The sequence below is a fragment of the Pteropus medius genome, unplaced genomic scaffold (genome assembly GCF_902729225.1).
Source record: "Pteropus medius unplaced genomic scaffold, Ma_sr-lr_union100, whole genome shotgun sequence".
In the NCBI taxonomy this organism is placed as follows: Eukaryota; Metazoa; Chordata; class Mammalia; order Chiroptera; family Pteropodidae; genus Pteropus; species Pteropus medius.
In genome coordinates, this window is record NW_024351543.1 from 134085 (window position 1) to 154161 (window position 20077).

The following is a 20077-nucleotide window of genomic DNA, read 5'->3' on the forward strand; positions in this document are numbered from 1 at the left end:
ATCTATTATCATTATCAAGTATTATGTACTGTACATAATTGTATGTGCTATATGTCTATACACCTGGCAGCACAGGTTTGTGTACACCAGCATCACCACAAACACAGACTCTGTTGTGCTGTGACATGACAGCTACAGTGTTGCTAGGAGACAGGAATTTTTCAGCTCCATTATAATCTTGTGGGACCTCATCACATATGCAATCCATCGTTGACTGAAACGTCATTACGCGGTACATGACTGTATAGGAAAAAACATCGTATAGATACAGTTTGGTACCATCTATCATTTCAGGCATCCACTTGGGGCTAGGTTATTGGAACGTGTCCCCCATGGATAAGGGGGGACTACCATAATTAGTTTGCTTGAAATCACTGGAATCCTTTAAAGAACATGATGTAAGATGATTCCTTTAAAATTAAAAAAGAAAAGAGCAAATGAGTCTCTTAAACCACGCCCCCCTCCCTTTTTTCTGTGTGTGGAGAAGTTTAGAGATTTCTACTTTAACTTTGTTTTTAGACTTTAAACCATTTTTGACATCTGGTCAAAACTATAGAACAGTGACTCTTTCCTGTTCAGATGTTCACATTTATGATAAAAGACTGTCTCTTAATAGTGAGGAAAAAAATGTAAGGAAAAAACTATAGAACAGTGACTCTTTCCTGTTCAGATGTTCACATTTATGATAAAAGACTGTCTCTTAATAGTGAGGAAAAAAATGTAAGCAAAAGAAAAAACTTGCAGAGGAAAAAAACAGCACTTTTTTCCTATTGGGAAAATAGTGTTAAATTTTGAGAGACTATGCTTCTCTTCTACTCAAAAACATTTGAAGACTCCAAGAATCACAGAATAAGACTCAAGTCATAGCATGATAAACTTAAGCCCATCTCTGAGCCCCACCTCCCACTCTAGACCCAGCAAACTTTGCTGTTTTCTCAGTTCATTGAACAATCGCCCCTTGTTTTTGGAATGGTCCTTCATCTGCCTGTAGCATCTTTTTATGACCTTCCCCAGAAAGTTCCCAACTCCCTTGGGTTAATGACTTTCTTCTCAGTTTTCAAGACTCAGGTATCTTCTCCTCTAGGAATCTTTTCTCGACCCCCTCAACTTCCCAAGTGTCTGGAGTAGGGTCTGGTCTTCAGCTTCCATGCCATCCTGGGTTTGTTACGATAGCCCTCGATAGCCCTCTCCTGCCGTGGTTTCATTGCCTGGAGGGCAAGAATGTTGCCATTCATCGCTACACTGCTCTGTACAGGGCCTGGCACACAATAGGCCTTCAATGAATGTCTAAAAAGAGGAAGACTCCAGATAAAATGTGTGTGAAGCCTGAAAGATCTAAAAGGGCATGCAGAAGGTGAACAAAGTTTTCTTCACCAAGCCTGATACTTTAAAAGTTTTAATGAAGTAAATAAGAAAGGACGAAGAAAGAGCTCGGGACATAAACAGGTTAAAGATACGAAGAGATTCAGGAAGGGTTTAGAAAAACTGATGGATGTGAGAAGCATAAAAGGCTCCTTAAAAGAAACTGAGATGTTCAGAGAAAGCTTTGGAACCTTTGGAACTTTTGGAAGGAGATGCCAGTAAAGGTGGCTCCATGTCCTAACAGACACCTCAGGGGGACACTGTCAGAGACGGTGGGTGGATGGCATCGGTAGCCACCACTGCTTTAAGAATACATAGTTCCCACTTGTGTGAGCAGAAAAGCGGGAATCCCTGTGGGCCCACTGGCCTTGGGATGGTGCCCTGCCTCTCCCAATTCAGTTTTTAAGGGCGTGCTGAAGTACTCATCTCCATTCTTCCTCTGAGCGCCTTGGCCTCCCTTTTCTCTCCTCTCTCTCTTCCTGTACAAGCTGCCTGGCTGCCAGAGATTGTGCCAGGATCCAGCTCTGGCTCTGATGAGTCCAGACCACCAGGATTCACATTAATTTTCCCATTGCTAAAGTTTATAGTTTATATTGGGTTGATCAGAAAAATATGTGTGATGTGGGTTGCTGGCAAGTAAATCTTTTTTTTCCTTCTTTCTTTCTTCAGTGTATTTTTTCAAACCATTTCATTCCTTCATCTGGTCCAAAAGCAACTCCTCAGTTCTGCTAATCAGCCCTACCTCATAGCAGTACTGAAGTCAGATAAACGAGATGGTCTACAGACATCTTCTCTGGTCATCTGGCTGCCAGACTCAGTGGAGACATGGCTCCCATCCTTGATTGGTCTTCAAGGATTAATCACACTTCTCATTTTCTTCTTATGTCTTTTTTTTTTTTAATATCTTAATTGGTTCAAGCCAAGAAATTCCTGAAGCACAAGGCCACTTTATAGCGATTTACTGACATTGCAAACTAGGTTATTTTTATTTTTCCTCCTTTTTCCTCTCACACTCCTCTCTTCATGCCCTGTCTCCTCTCCTGCCCACCTCTTGTCATGACTTTGATCTTTTGCCCGCATCTCCCTGGCTATTTAATCTCTTCTCATCCTCAGCTTTCTACCACTTCTCAAATTTTGGTACAAACCCTACCTTAACTCAAAGGAAAAGAAAGAAACACAAGATTTAACAAGTAATGTGTTTGGCATCTGCGAAAGTTTTTTTCCCCATGGAAACTTTTTTATTATTATTATTGAAATAAAAGAGAGTGTGCCTTGTTTTCATCAGAAAGTATGTTTGAGAAATTTTATGTCATGTTTCCATGGCTGTCAGGAGAGAGTTTTGGAGCCAAAATTACTTGTGCAATTGAACAGGCAGAAAAAAATCCCAAAGAGAGCAAACATATTTACCCACTCTCCCTGCCTGCGAAGGAAGGAGCAGTACTCACTCTGCCAACTCCCTTTCTACATTTCTCTGGAGATCGAAGTGACCTGACATAGGGTGGAATGCTGGTGGAGATGGTAGGGACTATGTTTGAGGACTCTTCTGAATTGTTATGTGCTGTTTTTATCTGTCTTGTCTATTAGTCTAAAGCGCCTGGTGATTAGGATCAATGTCTTTGTCTTCTTGGTATCTTCTGCAATGCCTGGCATAATAGAGTATTCTTCAGCTACTAGCTGGCTGAATGAATGAATCAGTGCTACCTGGAGGGATGGTATAGTGCTGAACGCTGACTACAGAATATCTTGATTTTGCCCAGTTTTGTGGGCTACAGTTGGGTTTGGTTTCAGTGATCTGTGTGCCAGGGCTACAGTCTGGCAAAAGGCTTACTCACTACCCAGACTGAGCGGTTTCTGAGATGCTTGCACATCCCACAGCAAACCCCATCCACTCACCAGGCGCCAGGGGTTCTGACCTAATGAAAGCACCATAAAGTTCCAGACTTCATTCCACTTCTGTAATTGATTCGCTTGCAGAGCACTTTATTTCAGAGGACTAATCTCGAGGTCATGCCAAGCCATGGTTCCTCAGGTGATTTTGTGGTGGAGAGCAGTGTGGTGATTCTCTGCCCATTGGTGAAGCAGTATGGGGCAAAGGAGAACCTCTGCACTGCAAGAGGCCACATAGGTCGGCAGTGCCAAGGACGCTTCACCTTCTCTGGCTCCAAGTCCATCTGTAGTGAGCCACGGGCTCTGCCAGAAAAGGTTCTTAGGAACTTTGCTCCCCTTGTACCTCTGCCATCTTTCAAAAAGGAACTAAGATGCAGGGAAGGGCTACGGGATCAACATGCCACTGAGGAGTGCTCCATTAGAGCAAAGTCTTTCTGTCCTTTGTAACATTAGCCATAGATGCAGCAAGCCACCAGAAGGACAAGTTGAGACCTGGATGCCATGAGAGGTAGTGAGTAGAATTATCAATCAGCCCAGAAACCTGCTGATGGCAGTGAGGCTACTGAGCCATCCCGGCAGTATTGCCAAGGGAGCCCACTACTGTGTCCCCACAATTTGGTGGATCCCATCCAGACCTCAGCAGGTGAGTGCAGACTTGTCTTGTGATTCCTGAGAACAGACAGGAGGGGAGGACAGGATGGTCTATATGTGAGAAATGCCTGGATGGGTAGAAAGCCAGTTTTTTTTTAAGCATTCAGCTGAGCTCATGGAGATGGGGATGTGGTAACTCAATGCAGCCTCCAGCCAAACGTGCTGTCTTACTTAAACACAATTAAACTTTGATTTACAGCCTAAGTGAGGACTCAAGAGAAGAGGTTGGAATGAGAAATCGCCTTGAATGTGATTAAATTTATAGATTACACTGGGGGCATTCTGCTAAAGTACAATGCACCCTGTAACTGGATGTGTAAATTCTATGAAAATCGGGGGAATGGGCCTATAATTAAGATTTCACAATCTTACGTTAAGAGAATGCATAAACATACACCAAAGTTTGTAATTTAGTTCATAGCTCTACTGAGCCTTTTATTAAATAAAGAAAGTTTTGAGGCTAGAAGGTGGTAAGAAATTCAAAAGGGGCTCAAGAGAAAACTTACCAATTTGTAGTGTTGCATGTGATCTTGGTGATGGCAGCAACACTCACATGCTTCTAAATGTCTTTTACTTGCCTTTTTCCCCACCTGGCCAAGAAGGTAGGTGCCTGATGGATCTTATAAATGTGAAGAAGAAACATAGAATACATCACATGATTTGTGTCTGAACAAATCCCTGTATACTATGTATCCAAGGTCCTATGGAAATGATATATCAAAAGATATGTGTTCCCTTAAGAAATTGAGCCGGGTTCTGTTTTGATCCTGAACTATTATGAGCTTTCTTAGGAAGCACAAAGTACTTTGAGAAGGAATGTCAGTAAACTCCAAGATGGTGCCAGTGAGCAGGGCTTTTGACCCACCAACAGCTGAGAATCAAGAGCGATCCTATTGGGATTTGATTAGTAGAGACAAGTTAATAAAATAACTGGAAGAATACACAAAGAGAGGGTATAAGAGGGGTCTGAGAGAAGGTAAGAGGATTAAAGCTGCAAAAACATTCTGCTAATGGATTTCTCAAACACACCAGCCAACAGGCCAGGGCAGGTGTCCTGTCAAACCATTTCCCCATGAAACTTGATCCATCATTCTACATCGGGGACTGCTAACCCCATTTGTAACTGAAAGGCCCGCCCCTGATTCCCACTGAGGCTCCCTGAGCAGCCCAGGAACTGGCCAGGAAACCGCCTTTGCAGACAAAGAGGCCTGGGAACAGGCTGGTTTCCTTCACATGCGGCCAACTGAATCTCTCTGCATCTGCCTCTCCTGATGGCGGATGAGGCTGTTATTGATCATGAAGTCTCCACCCCTCCCTGGCCTCCTTCCTGCCTAAAAACAGTAGAAAAGGAGGTACTCTGATTTTCAAATCACTTCATTACTCTGCCTTTGATCCCTTAGTGAAACTCAACTTTTGCTCCAGCAGCCAAATTGGGAGTATTTGTCTAGTGAAGCAAAAGCTAAGGCTTAAGCTTAGGCGACACAAGGAGGGGACAGGGCCAAGGACCAAACTGCTAATTATTTGTTTTGAAGCCAGGAAGGCTCGCCTGCCAGTCGGCCCTTATGGGGAGCCGGGTGCCCAGCTGGGGTGTCCTTGGTCCTGCCTGCATGGGCTGTTGTGCACATGTTGGCATCACAACAGAGGAGAGGGACTGTCTGGCCACATGGCTGACCGGTGCCCAGCTTTGTGCCTCCTCTACTGCACAGCCTTCTGTGTCTAGCCCAACAGTTGTCAGTGCAGAAGGAGCCGTGAAGGGCTTATGGGGGCACGATGTTTCTAGTATTGGGTGGGTAAGGTGGGTGCCTGGAGGAGTGCATGCTCCCTGCCTGGATAAGCTGTCAGTTACTACAGGGCAGGAGCCCAGGGCCGTTAAGATAGAGATGGCATTCTGATGCTAAAGTCCTTCTGGTTGCTCATATCGCTCTTGCAAAATGTTCTGTTAGGTTTAAATGTATTCTCGCTCGAGGCAAATTTCCTTGGAATGAGGCAAAGAAAAGGGGGAGGATGGAAAAAAAAAACCCTCATGGTAGTGTACTTTTAGATTCATTGGACCATCGAAAAGAGTGCTTCTCAGTGATGGAGGAATTTTCCAGATGCCCTTGAGCTTTGCGCTGAGCCTCCTGACTTGGCAGGTACAGTGTGCACTGTGCTGAGGGGATTAAAGCCTTTGCGATGTTTAAGTGAATTGCTTTTGAAAGCAGTTAGCAATATTTAGCTACATGTTGAGCACAGGCAATCCACCCTTTCCCACAGTCCATATCTTCCTTCTGAGAGAAAATGCATGTAATGATTTGGCTGAGAGGCTCCGCCAGGACCAGGCTGTGTAATTTGTGGGGCCCAGTGCAAAATGAAAATGCAGGGTTTAAATGTTAAGAATTTCAGGATGGTGACAACAAAGCATGAAACCAAGCAATGGCCCCTTCCAAGCAAGGGGCCCTGTGCAGCTGCACAGGTTGCACACCCATGAAGCTGGTCTTGGTCTCAGCCTTCCAAACTATTCATTCAACAGGATTTAGAAAGCATTTGCTATATCCTGAATACCAGGCAGTGGGGCTTGGGTTGGGGGTATGGAGTGCAAAATTAATAGGCTGCCTATTAGAAATTTTTATCATTTAGTTAGGGTCAGATATCACACATGCAAAATTAATGACAAGAAAATTCTTTAAAAGCCCCTTAGGCCCTACGGTCACCCAAAGGAATCCATGAGAGATCTCACATTGACCCACAGGCACCACTTGGTCATCCTGGAAAGTGAAATGGGGCAATAAAAATGAATTGGTAATCAATCCGTCATTTTTGCCAGACCACTCCATGAACAGCATGTATTTCTTACTCCACATTTATTAAACCTATTTTACCTTTTTCCTATGACTCTGAAAGTAACATTCTCAAAACATTCTATTTTCAAAATAGCCACACTTAGATAAAAGGTTTGAAGAAAATGTATTGTGCTAGGCCCTTATCCTTGAGATCATGATGTAGACCAAACTCAACTAGGAAATTTGAGTTAGCAGGCAACATAACTGGGCATCTTGTACCTGACTGAGAGGCCCAGCTCCAAGACATTCATTCAGTCATTCAACATTTACTGAGCCTTTACTTGGGCCAGGCCCTGGGTAAGGTTTAGAAAACATAGATATGAAGGAGATTTGGTCCCTTCCCCTAAAAAGTTCACAGTCTGATACCGTAATCAAAGGGACAATGATCCTTTCATAGAAACAAAAGGGCTCTTCTGCTTGGCTTGACTGAGAGCTTCTGGAAAGTCCATTAAGTGAGAACCTCATGACCTCACTGAGTGCCTCCTTCACCAGGCTCTCCTTTGGTGACAGTAGTTTGTTTTTGGTAATCATCTCTTCTGTGATAAACCTGACCTCCCCCGCCCCATCCCTGCTCTTGTTGCCTTCTCTGGGTCTCCAGTGGAAATAACACAGGCAGGTGGGGGCTTGTAGTGGAATCACAAGCTCTGATGGTATCAGTTCTCAGTTGCTGAGCAAAATTTGATGCAGTCAGCATTCAGTGAGATCGCCTCCAGGGTATTTTCTAAGTACCTTTATGAAGAGAGTGGGTAAATGTTTTCATCTCCCTTATCTTACTTTCCATTAGTTTTACTTCCTCTCAAGTTAAATTTAGCTGTAATTCTTGAACCAAATTTGGAATATCGTTTTGTTGCACAAATGGCCCATTTTGTTCAGCAACATCAGTGGTTTGGCTCCTACAAAGAGAGTGTTGTTGTTTGGACTGTTGGATTGTTTGGGAAACATCCTGCTTTCTTTCCAGATGGATGTCCATCCTCTCCCAGTTTAGATCCCAGTCTTCCTGACACCACGCCAAGCCTGGAAAGATGGCTACCATGCTTCCAGAGACCCTCAGCTCCGCCATCATCCACTGCCATTAAGCCACACCAGGGAGATCCCTCTTTGCCTTTGAAAACCCTTACGGCATCCACAGATCCCCACTCCAGCCCTGAGAAAGGATTATCCATGACATGGAGTATAGCTCTTGGGTAGCAGGAATCAGCCTTCTGGTTATAACCATGGTTGGCAATTGAATGGTATCTTGGGCCTCTCACTTTTCACTGTGGATGTCTAAAAAGAACCAAGGGAGGCTGTTATTGACTAAACTAGAGAAAAGACATCAGCGTTCTCTTTCATTGTTCTCTTCAGATTCCTTTAGTTGAGCCGTGCCAGAAAATTTATACCTTGACCATGTCCTGTTTTCAGACAGGTTCAGTAGGGCCAATGGGCCTAGCCAACTAACCCCCATGTCTCAGTGTAATAGAAGAGGCTGGTCTGTATCACAGGCACCTCCTGATGGAATTCTCTCCATCAAGAGTCCCCAGTCTCCAGGCCACAGACCTGGACCGTGGCCTGTTAGGAACCAGGCCACACAGCAGAAGATGAGTGGTGGGTGAGCGAGCAAAGCTTCATCTGTATTTGCAGCCGCTTCCCTGTGCTAGCATCACCACCTCAGCTCCACCTCAGATCATCAGGCATTAGATTCTCATAGGTGCACCGGTCTCTGGTGCCAAAAAGGTTGGGGACTACTGCTCTACATCTACTCCCTACCCCCGCAGCTTACATATACATCCACTCCCTACCCCCGCAACTCCCATGCAGTGATGAAAGCCACACATTCCATTTTATATACTCTCATAGATGACGAAGGCTAGAAAAAGGACTCAGAGGACCCCCACAGAGCCCCCAGTATGTGAGGTTCTACAGCCGTTTATTATGACTAAAGACACCCAAGACACAAGTCACCTGGAAACACTGCATGCCTCCCCCATTGAGGCCCAACCAGCACCTTCCCTCCTCTCTACAGATCTCCAGGACTTCAAGTTAGATGTGCAGCATGTGATTGAAGTAGATGAGGGGAACACAGCAGTCATTGCCTGCCACCTTCCTGAGAGTCACCCAAAAGCCCAGGTCCGATACAGTGTCAAACAAGAGTGGCTGGAGGCATCCAGAGGTGAGTGAGCAAGCAGGAGCCCAGAGCCCAAGGCCAGGAGGGAAGCTGGCTGCCTCCAAGCACTGCTTCCCAACCCCACATCAACATCTGACAGCCCCTTCTTCATGTTGATTAGCCGTCTTTGACCTTGATATTTAGGCCATAGGATTCTAAAGGGATTATTATGGAGGTCTTCTGTCCTGTCATGAGGAATTTCTTCATCTTTTGAGGCCCTGGAAGATGTTGCTGAGCTGCCTCCATTTGATCAGGCCTCTCAGTACAGGGTTCCAGATCCTCTCCACTTGTGAGTCCCTGGCCCCGAGGCACACACAGGACAGCTGTCTGACAAACCCAGCCATTCCTGCAGCTGTGGGGTTCCCTGGTGGGAGGTGGAGCTCATTCCCACACAGCAGAGTATCCTTTTTAATGGAAGTTGAGTTTTCCCCTCTCTCCATTTTCCTGGTAATGCAGCTATCTCAGCTATCACAGCTTCCTGCTCAGGCCACAGTGGACACGACAGCTGGTCCAGGAGAGGCCAAGCTTTAGTCCACAGAGTTCCAGCAGAAAGGGGGGATTTCTCTTGAGACGAAGTCAGCTTCATCCACAGCTGACCCTGCACTCAAACCTATGTAGACCCTACCTGACTGGACCTCACAGCTTAAAATGTTACCTTTTACAATATCCTATAGATTTTAAAATATTTTTATTTGCTTTTTCTGGTTATGAAAGAAATATGTGTTCATATAGAAAATACAGAAAAGAATTTTTTGAAAGGGTAAAAACCCTAATCCCACCCCTAAGAAATAAGTGGAAACTGAGAGAAGAGCATTGATCCCTACTGTCCCCAGAAGAAGCCTGGCAGTATCTCCTAGAGGAGATTTGCCCATCCCACAAGGGTCAAGGGCTTTTCCCATTCCATCTGGCATTTACCTAAGCAGCTCAAACCTAGGGCAGCCCAGTGGCAGGCAGGCACCAGGCTCAATGAGCCCAGAGTACAGGGGGACACCATGACTCCCAAGGCAGGCTACCAGAATGTTCAGTTACTGAGATGTCCAGCAGCTGTGAATCTGTCTCCTATTGAAAGAAGTTGAACACAGCCCTGGGGCACCACCCTCCTGGCACCCCTGGTCTAGGAGCAGATACAGCCTAGCAGGCCAGTGATGAAGAGGGATTCAGTGGCATCCATGGAGAGGGCAGTAATTGGGGCTTAGAATATTCATCCCTGGTTGCAGAAATTCAGTCGGGAGGTAGCTCAAAGCTGTGCCCATGACGGAGACCGATGGGAAGTTCTAAAGTCAAATTCCCTCTCTCCTGGTGGCTTGTGTGAATGATTATGTCCCACATATGCAGCACAGGCCCTCAATCCTTACAGTGGCTCAGAGGCAGCACAGGTTGCCATTTTAGAAATGAGGAAACAAGTTCTGCAAAGTTAATTACCTTGTCCAAGATCTGTTAGTACAGGGCAGATCCATAGCTTGAGTCCAGGTCTGACTGATCCCAAATCCTGCTCTTTCCACCCTACCCAGCTCTCTGGAAAGTATGAAATGCTCTTCCACAGACCTATGTACTAACAAGATGGGGTTAGTCAGCCAGCTGGTTTCTTAGCTGGTCCATTAGTTTCATTACCTGGCACTTCTGTCCCTCTGGGGAGAACAGCATTTTTGGTTTGGGCTTATTGGGACTCAGGTGAGCAGCCCCTGGCTCCTGCCCTGCCTGCCCCCGCTACCTTTGCGAGAGCTGTCAGGTACAGTCCTCTAGGCCCAAAATCATCCCATGTTCCCCACTTGTCCTTTTCTTCAGATAACTACCTGATCATGCCATCAGGAAACCTCCAGATTGTGAACGCCAGCCAGGAGGACGAGGGGATGTACAAGTGCGCCGCCTACAACCCAGTGACCCAGGAAGTGAAAACCGCGGGCTCCAGTGATCGGCTGCGCGTGCGCCGTAAGAGTCACGGGCTCCCTGATGGAGGGGGCGGGGCCTGAGGGGTGCCCCATCCCACAGTTTTTCTCCAAGGTTGGGGTGAGGGTCGCTGGACTCAGGCCAATAGGACATTGAGGACTAGATTCACATGTGGCTGGTTCTTCTCCAGCCAGCCCAAGTGCCAGCCCCTCACAGCCCTCCAGCCTGACACAAGGAGGTGGCTATGCTTCCTGGTCACATCAGAGCACTGTGGGGGACATCCCCTTCTTCTTGCCTATTGAGAGCTTTCCTTCACTGTGTTACTTTCATAGTCGGGGATCAGTTGGAATACGTGGCACTAAGCCCCTGACAGCATATGCACAGAAAAAGATGATGGTGCGTTGGTGCCTAGATGAGGCCACCAGGCCTTCCTTTTATGACGCCAGGCTGTGTCCACGCTGTCTGCACTGCTGAAGGGTGCCCAACGCCTCCCTCTGATGAAAATCCATGGAGGCCCACACACTCCCTGTTTACGTGAAAACAGCAGCTACCTTTGCTGAGCACCTCCCACGTGCCAGACAGTTTTCTGGGCTCCCTGCGTGTCCAGTAAAATGACATCTTACCTGGAGTTAGGTTCTAAAGTTGGCACCAGAGGTGTATTTACCATAAAGTTAATGAAGCAAAGCTCACTCGCCTAATTTTGTATCTATAATTTTGTGGGTATTTTTTCTTAGAGAAGACCTCCCAAGTTATATGACTTTCAGGTTCTTATAAAACCTTATCTGCCCCTGGTTGGCACATGAAGCAAAATCACACATAGTCAATAGGTTCTATGAAGGTCACTGAGGAAGGGGGCACATGGAGAGCAGCATGCCATTCAATAAATTCTATGTGGTCTCTCCCCCCAGATTGAAAAAAAGATGGCTGTTTCCTCAGCTGAGCACCCAGTGAGGTAGTTTATTTGCTTTGGAGGACCTCGCAGTTTGAGAAATGCACATCTTTAAACCATAGGTTTAAACCATAGGTCCTGCTCAGCTCAGCAAGATGCTTACTGTGAGATGCTTATGCAGTGGGAGACACCTGGGTACTGAGACCCATGGGTGGGGTTTGGGGGACACTGTATCCCATCTCATCCTTGGTCTTAGACTTCATTTACTGAATTCAAGTGAGGAAAATCACCTCCACCATGTAAGTTGTTTCTCTGTCCGCCCCCTTCATCTTTCTCTCTTGGCCAGCACACATCGTTACCCATACATGTGCCGTGTCCAGGATGCTATTCCACTGCTATCTCATTTCTTAACATAACAGCTCCCTGCAGGAGATCCTTGTCTCCCATAAGGAAACCAAGGCCCAGGGGAGTTAAGTAACTTACCCCACTTATCATAGGTCATAAGCTCCTAAAGGCTGTTTCATTACAAATCCATGCCTTCTGGGCCTGCCTCCTGAGGCCGGGCCACCTGAGGTGGGGCGGAGGGGAACCTCTGCACCAAGTCCTTGTCTCATGCATTGTCCTTCCCCTCCTCACCCCCGCAGGCTCCACCGCCGAGGCTGCCCGCATCATCTACCCCCCAGAGGCACAGACCATCATTGTTACCAAAGGCCAGAGTCTCATTTTGGAGTGTGTGGCTAGTGGGATCCCACCCCCACGAGTTACCTGGGCCAAGGATGGGTCCAGTGTGGCCGGCTACAACAAGACGCGCTTCCTGCTGAGCAACCTCCTCATTGACACCACCAGTGAGGAGGACTCGGGGACATACCGCTGCATGGCTGACAACGGGGTAGGAGAGCCTGGGGCAGCAGTCATCCTCTACAACGTCCAGGTGTTCGGTGAGTGTCTTCCGCAGACCTTCTCCTCCTTTGCCTTCTCTTTGGCCTGCATAACCTTTCTAGAATCTCAAAACCGCAGACCGATAAAGGGTCACATGCCTTGTGAGTGGTCACATGCCAAACGAGTGATGGAGGAGTACTGAGAGAGGCAGAGACCCCTGGATCCCAGGGACTAGGGTGTAAGGGCCTGGCAGCTCTCTTTTTGGCCTTTCCTGGCATGACTCTGATGGAAGAGACTTGGGACCTCTCCTGACTGCAGCTCCCTCCCCAGCCTGTCTGGCCCTGGATGGGAAGATTTAGCCTCTCTAATCCCTGCTCTGGTTTCTCGGCAGAACCCCCCGAAGTCACTGTGGAGCTGTCCCAGCTGGTCATCCCGTGGGGCCAGAGCGCCAAGCTCACCTGTGAGGTGCGCGGGAACCCCCCACCCTCCGTGCTGTGGCTGAGGAATGCTGTGCCCCTCACCTCCAGCCAGCGCCTCCGACTGACCCGTAGGGCCCTGCGAGTGGTCAGTGTGGGGCCTGAAGATGAAGGCGTCTACCAGTGTATGGCCGAGAATGAAGTTGGGAGCGCCCATGCGGTGGTCCAGCTGAGGACCGCCAGGCCAGGCAAGTGCAGCCCAAGGGCTGAGACTCCAGCTGTGTATGCTCAAATGAAATCCAAAATAGAACCCCAATATAGAAAATAGATAAAAGTGGCTTTTAGTTGTAAGTTCACATTTACATGAACTTACTAAAAAGTCGGAAGTGCAGATTTTCACTGGTGAAAATGAACCATTTAACTATTTTATTTTAAAAACTCATTTTAATTATTTTGCAGAATTTGGGTTCACAGGGTTCCATGGAACCCAATCTGACAGCCACTGTGCTGGAGTAAAGAAAAGCAAGTGTGTCCTTCTCGGCTGGCTTCATTTTCATTGACACTCATACCGATCTAGCAGTTATTGTGTACTCGGCACTGGGCTAGGTAACGTGGGAGATGCCGAGGAACGTAACACTCTACCCTCAAGAATTTTCTCATGGAGGAGATAAAATTTTTCAAGGAAATAAACAGAAAAATACGATGACAAATAATGAAATGTTGAATCAACGTTATCAGATGCCGACTTCCTGTGGTGCAGGAGGTCAAGTATAGGAAAATTTAGTGTTGGTTGGCAGAGTCCGTGGAGGCTTCCTGGAGTAAGAGCCGCCTCTCCTGTCCTCTCAGGTTCTCAGGGGGCATTTACAGTTGGCTTCACAGCTCTCATTTCTCAGTCAATGCAGTGGAGCCGGAAAAGGCCCCTGTCGTGCCATGGTGTTAAGATCCCACAGTGAAGGGACATGCCCCCATTCCCAGCATTAGACATGAGAAAGAGGGCACAGGGTTCTTGCACCTCAGGAGATAGTTCGCTTAAGACGAGGCTAGTGTGTAGGCTCAGGAAAACAAGCAGGTTGCAGAGATGCTTGTCTGCCACGCCTATGCCATGGCGAGAAGCCTGGGCGTGGGCTTTCCCTCCTGCAGGGCAGGGACGTGACCCTCTCTCTTCCCGCAGAGCCTGGCTGTGTGTTGAGTGGACTGATGTTCATGTCAGGTCCTGAGCTGGGGCTCTTCCTGTCCCAGCAGGTCTTCTCCTTTTTCTCCCGGGGAGGGGTGGGCAACTGCTCGGCAGGTGACCAGGGGGTACTGACACCCTCGTTCTTCCCTTGTATTTATTTTCTACTTGGTCTTCCAGGCACAACCCCGAGGCCATGGCGGGATGCTAAACTGGACACCGCTACACCTCCCATGCCACCCTCCAGACCCAGAAGCCCTGACCAGATGCTGAGGGGGCACTCAGGTCTCCCAAAGCCTCTGACATCCATGCAGCCAGCTTCCCTACAGTGCCCTGGAGAGAAGGGGCAGGTGGCTCCTGCCGAGGCACCCATCATCCTCAGCTCACCCCGGACCTCTAAGAGTGACTCATACGAGCTTGTGTGGCGGCCTCGGCACGAGGGTGGCAGCCGGGCACCCATCCTGTACTATGTGGTGAAACACCGCAAGGTATGCTGCCTGGCGTGATCCCCACCTCCTCTCAGGCTGGGCAGGGGGTCTCTGCCTGCTGGCCATCTCCCACTGAGCTCCTGAGGCCTGGACCAGCAACTCCCACTGCCGAGCACAACTTTCTTTCTCCTCCCAGAAATCAGGTTGTGTTGGGCATTTGGGACCCTAAGCAGCCCAGAAAAAAGCCATGTGTTTGCCTTCAGGTCTGAGCTCCATGCACTGATTTCCCAGAAGCCGACACCACCAGCTTCTAGTCCCAGAGGAGAAATAATAGTCTCCCTGTTAACCATCACCCGTCCTTCCCTCTGTCATTTGTTGATGTTGTTTTGTTTTGTTTTTTAAGCAAAGTAAGCCCTGAGTACATACCTGCAGGAACTCTGGCATGGCAAGCTAGCTCTACAGCCAGGAAAACAAATATTTGTGAACAAGAATTTTCTCTGAGGGCTGTAAAATACCCCCTCAGTTCTTAAGATTCATCATGGATCAGGTTTGACAAGCAGGCGTTTGAGTTGAAAACACATCACGTTGTTCAGACCTTAACTATTTCTCTTTGACAGAGGGCGTCTGTCTGGGTGAATGTTTTGGGAGCTGTCAGAGAAGAACTCTCTGGCTCTCACAGGGTATGGGACAGAGCCGAACCAGCCTTTCCTCTTGGACAGTTAGTTTGTCCTGTGAGGCAGGACAGGGCCCCCAGGCTGCCACCCGTGTTCAAGGCTTTGCTCACATTGGCTGTTACCCTTCAAGGAGGAAGGACATGAAGTTCCCTGTAGAAAAATGCCCTTGAAAAACGTTTCCGTTCATCCCAGGTGCATGCTGTTTTCTTTCTAAGGCCACTAGACAGTAGACAATTACTGTTCTTAAATAAATTTTTAAAAATCTCATTTGATAAGTAATAATTTTATTTCGTAGTCATAATATTTTGCTTATAAAAGTACTATGTGCACTTAGAAGGAAATTTGGAAAATATATGCATGTGGAACAAAAAGCATTCATCAACTCATCTTCCTCCTCCAGAAAACAAACAAAACTAGCCTCCCACTGCAGAAAATGCTGGCTGTGCAGAAGCCCTTTCCCCTGCTCTGGACCCTGGCGGCCCCTCTCATTCTGTTCTTCCCCTTTCTTGCTCTCCGAGGAGACCTTGGGTCAGGACAAGTCCACAGAGATGTTGGGTTTGTCAGAAAGACACCTAGGGCAATGCTGCCTCCTAAGTGTGGGCCAGGGTGGGGCAGTTCTCTTTAACCTTGGCTTTCTGGCGTCTTCACACCAGCCAGCAAAGGGGGTGAATAACTTTTTAACAAAAAGCAGCATTGTTTAGCTCAGGTTATGGGGCAAGGCTGGTCTCAATCTTTATTTCCTTGTGTAACTGGACACCTCCATCTCAGAGTTGTAGACAAAGATCAGGGCAGGCCAAATGCTCATGGTCCCCAGGAGACAAGAACCAGCATGAGAGCAAGAATAATATTTTTCAGGCCAATAGGTGGCCACGAAACTGCCTCAGCAAGAGGCAGGCTGGCAAAGGCCATGCGTGGTGATCCGGAAATGCCAGGCTGAGGCCGCGTCTACTGTCTCAGTGTGTGTGACGGTGACTAATTACCGTTCCATTTCTTATTTTCATTTCTGAGCCCAGTGGAAGTGTGAGGCCAGCACTGGGAGAGCTGAGGGAGAAGGGACAGAAGGGAAATAAGAGGACAGTATCCCCCGCTGGGCTGGCTTTTATTAGGACCTGGACTGTGGGGCCCTTGGAGCTATTTGGTGGACATTGCCAAGGCAGAAATTATGTCTTGAAAGCGGTGTCCTTTCTTGAGGAACTAACATGTCTTAAAGATCATCACATAAGAAAGGATTTGGGAATCAAAACAGCATTTGTGTTGTTTTTTCAGCCTCCTTCTCTTGCTGGAGACTAGGAATCATTTAGCTCATTTTCACTTTTTCACACAGTGAAGCAAGTTTCATTTCCTGGTACATCTGCAGAGCCTGGGCTACTGTGTTTGGGTTTCCAGCACCACTGGGGATTCTCAGTTTGTAAAAACTTCTCCCCTTGGAACAAATCCTGGAAGCCTGACATTAATGAGCCCAGACCGTCCAGTCCCTTGAATAGCAGGTTTTGTTCTACTTGGGAATATTCTGCTTGGGGTTAAGAGCTTTCCTACCAGCTGTTTAGTTCCTTCAGCAAACCATAGCTTCAGGTTCCAGCAGGCTCTCTGAGATGTGCACAGTTGGCAGTTAAGTCTTTTGTCCTGAAAAGTAGGGTGGGTGAGAGGAAGTAGCCTGTCTCAGCATTGCCTGTTGGGAAGCCTGGAGCTCCTTTATTGTTTTTAAAGAGCTGGGGATCTGAAACCATTAACATTAATCCATAGTCATTACAATTCATCCACAGTTTTTAAGTTCTAAGCAAGGACTGAGGGCGGGAGCAGAAAAACTAGGGTTGAAATGGCAGAGACCTCACGGAGTGAAGGATATGGGGCAGTCAGGAGAGGGGCATTTATTGGGAACCTGCTGTGAGCCAAGTTCAAAGCTCAACACTACATAAATCACCTAATCAGAATAATCTGAGAGATTTTATTTGCCTTGTTTTACAAAGGAAAAGCTTGGGGATCAGAGAGGTTAGGGAAGTTGCTTTAGGTTATGCAGCTGGTAAGAAACAGAATGAGGATTCGAACTCAGGATTTTCTGGCTCCCAGATTCTTTTTCTTTCTAGGATATGTTACAATTATGAGCGTGCTCTCGTGGTTTCTGAGCTCACTAGCTATGTGATATTAGGCAGATTACTCATCTAAGTCTTAGTCTCCTCATTTGTTAAGTGAGAATATTAACACCAGTCTCTTGAGCTATTGTCATGAAAGCACTTTGTAGTGCATATTAAGTGCTTAATGCCTAGCACATAGTAAACACTTGGCAAGAGTGGCCGTTTCTACTGGTGCTGCTATTTTTATCGCCATTCTCATCTCATTAGAATATAAACTGCAGGAACTATGTTTGGTTCCTTCTAGGAGAGCAAGGAGAAAGAAAGTAAATGTGGAGCTTTTCAGGAGAGAGAAGTCTTTGGAGAAATTCTCAGCAATATCAGTCAGGCCTTTTGACCTTCCCCTCTGGGTTTTCTTTGATGGGGCCATTAGCTGAGAGATCAGGAAGCCTGAGTTCACTGTCCCAGAGAGGATGGATGTCCAGGAGCCAGCAGGACCAGTCTGCGCTCTGCAGCACCCCCCGTCCCCAGTCTGGCCCATTCGCCTTTCCCTCTTTCTGCCCTTCCTGGGCTCAGTTCCACTTTCCTTGCAACCCACAGCCCACCTGTAGCTCCAGGCTGAGGTGCAGGTCCTGACACCAGCCACTTTCTCCAGCAGGTCACAAACTCATCTGATGATTGGACTATCTCTGGCATTCCAGCCAGCCAGCACCGCCTGACCCTCACGAGACTTGACCCTGGGAGCTTGTATGAAGTGGAGATGGCAGCTTACAACTGTGCAGGCGAAGGCCAGACGGCCATGGTCACCTTCCGAACTGGTAAGAGTCAATCTTTTCTCCCAGCTCGGGGTTTCCATGGGCCTGAGCAAACCCTACCAGGCCCAGCTGGGAAGCCTTGCTCACCTCGTCCCAGTCATTTACCTTAAAAGTAATCTCTCTTAGAGTTACTGTCTCCCTGTGGTTTGTGTGCCCAGGCCGAAGTCCCACTGCTCAGCAGGAGAGCCACCAGCCAGCCTCTCTGGCATCCCCTACCCCGCCCCCTCACACGGGGGCCAGATGCAATACCATGGCAGTCAGACTGAGCTGGGGATCAGACCACACTTCCAGTGTCCTGTGTTTTTTGCATCACCTTATCAGACCTCAGGCAGAAAGGACTCTGTGGAAAACGGAGACCTAACACACACTCTCCACCTTGCTGATCTCAACCCACTTCTACCCAGGACGGCGGCCCAAACCTGAAATCCTGGCCAGCAAGGAGCAGCAGATCCAGAGAGATGACCCTGGAGCCAGCCTCCAGAGCAGCAGCCAGCCAGACCATGGCCGCCTCTCCCGTAAGCCCCCAGCAACCCCGGGTGCAGGGGTGATGAGCAGTCAAAACGAGAACCAGGTCTACTGCTGCAAGGCTCACCTCTGCAGGTTGAATGGGATCTTGTTTCTGTGGGTCCGGAAGTCCTTATGACATTTTCCTGGCATCTCCCCAGTTAACCACAATGAGGAACTATAGATGGGAGCTTTCCAAATAAAAACACTGGAGGCTGACATGGGTTGCTGACCCTGTGGGCCCAGAGAGAGTGGAGGGGAGAGTAGCTGGCCCATGGTCCTCTGACATTACAAAAGTATAGCTTTTAGAGGTCTTAGCTTGACTGCTCCTCCTGGGAGAGGGGAACCCAGGTAGCCCTAGGGAGATCTGATGCAGCCAACAGGGAATGGAGGGCTATGGGGAGGAGCAGGCCCCTGCGAGGAACAGGCCAAGTCCAGTTGCAACATAACCGTGTTCTAATCACGTCCCTGCCTCCTGCTTTCTTCTGCCTTCATATCTGGGTTCCCTCAGCCCCAGAAGCTCCAGACAGGCCCACTATCTCCATGGCCTCTGAGACGTCCGTATACGTGACCTGGATTCCCCGTGGGAATGGCGGCTTCCCGATCCAGTCCTTCCGTGTGGAGTACAAGAAGCTAAAGAAAGTGGGGGACTGGATTCTGGCCACCAGTGCCATCCCTCCCTCCCTGCTCTCAGTGGAGATCACAGGCCTAGAGAAAGGTAGGGGCCCGGCCACTGTCCTACCTGGTCCCCCGGCTGCCCCCCAGCCACTGGGAGGAGAATGGGGGCTTTGGAGGTTCTTCTCACTCGTCCTCCACCTTCTGCTAGACTCGTGGATGCTCTTGGTGGCGTTACCTCAGCCCCACAAGCCCTCCCCGCCTTCCTCTCTCCCTAAGAGTCCAGAGCCATCTCTTGCGTGGCTCCTTTCTGATGAGGGTGGGAGTTCCTGTGAGTCTCTGGGGCCTGCTTTTGGGGAAGGGTTGCCGAGAACATTCTCTCCATGTCTGGGCCGATGGGCTGTGGGGGAGTCGGAAGGTGTTTCCCAGCTCCTGGGTTCAGTGAGTGTCTCTCACCAGGCACCTCCTACAAGTTCCGGGTCCGGGCTCTGAACATGCTGGGGGAGAGCGAGCCCAGCGCCCCCTCCCGGCCCTACGTGGTATCCGGCTACAGTGGCCGCATATACGAGAGGCCCGTGGCAGGCCCTTACATCACCTTCACTGATGCAGTCAATGAGACCACCATCATGCTCAAGTGGATGGTAAGTGGCCTTGCACAGACTGCAACGGGAAGACAGGCTGCGCTTCCTCTGGGCAGAGGCAGACATGAACTACTTTTCTGGCTCCCCTTAAGTGTTTTTCCATCTGGGTACCTGGGAATTGAGGGACTCGCCCTCACGTACCCAGGCAGGTTCAGAGGGGACTTAAAGTCTTTGGGGAAATGGCAGTTTGTTTCTTGTCTCCAAGCTAAATAAAGTAATAAGTGATC

The 20077-nt window shown here is 48.3% G+C and overlaps 1 protein-coding gene across 9 annotated transcripts in view; it reads left to right on the top strand.

Annotated features, from left to right (window-relative positions):
- BOC (BOC cell adhesion associated, oncogene regulated) overlaps positions 1-20077 on the top strand; it is a 72403-nt gene that overhangs the window by 45534 nt on the left and 6792 nt on the right. For 8 of the 9 annotated variants that reach the window (XR_005648764.1, XM_039842999.1, XM_039843000.1 and 5 more), the window contains 9 exons: positions 8722-8868; positions 10648-10791; positions 12283-12576; positions 12909-13181; positions 14285-14592; positions 17931-18093; positions 18495-18605; positions 19106-19312; positions 19669-19850. Coding sequence is in view for 8 of the 9 variants with exons in the window: in XM_039842999.1 (XP_039698933.1) it covers positions 8722-8868; positions 10648-10791; positions 12283-12576; positions 12909-13181; positions 14285-14592; positions 17931-18093; positions 18495-18605; positions 19106-19312; positions 19669-19850 (1829 nt within the window). In the remaining variant the exon portion in view is untranslated. The remainder of the gene's footprint in view (positions 1-8721; positions 8869-10647; positions 10792-12282; positions 12577-12908; positions 13182-14284; positions 14593-17930; positions 18094-18494; positions 18606-19105; positions 19313-19668; positions 19851-20077) is intronic. The other variant, XM_039843008.1, reaches the window with a different exon arrangement.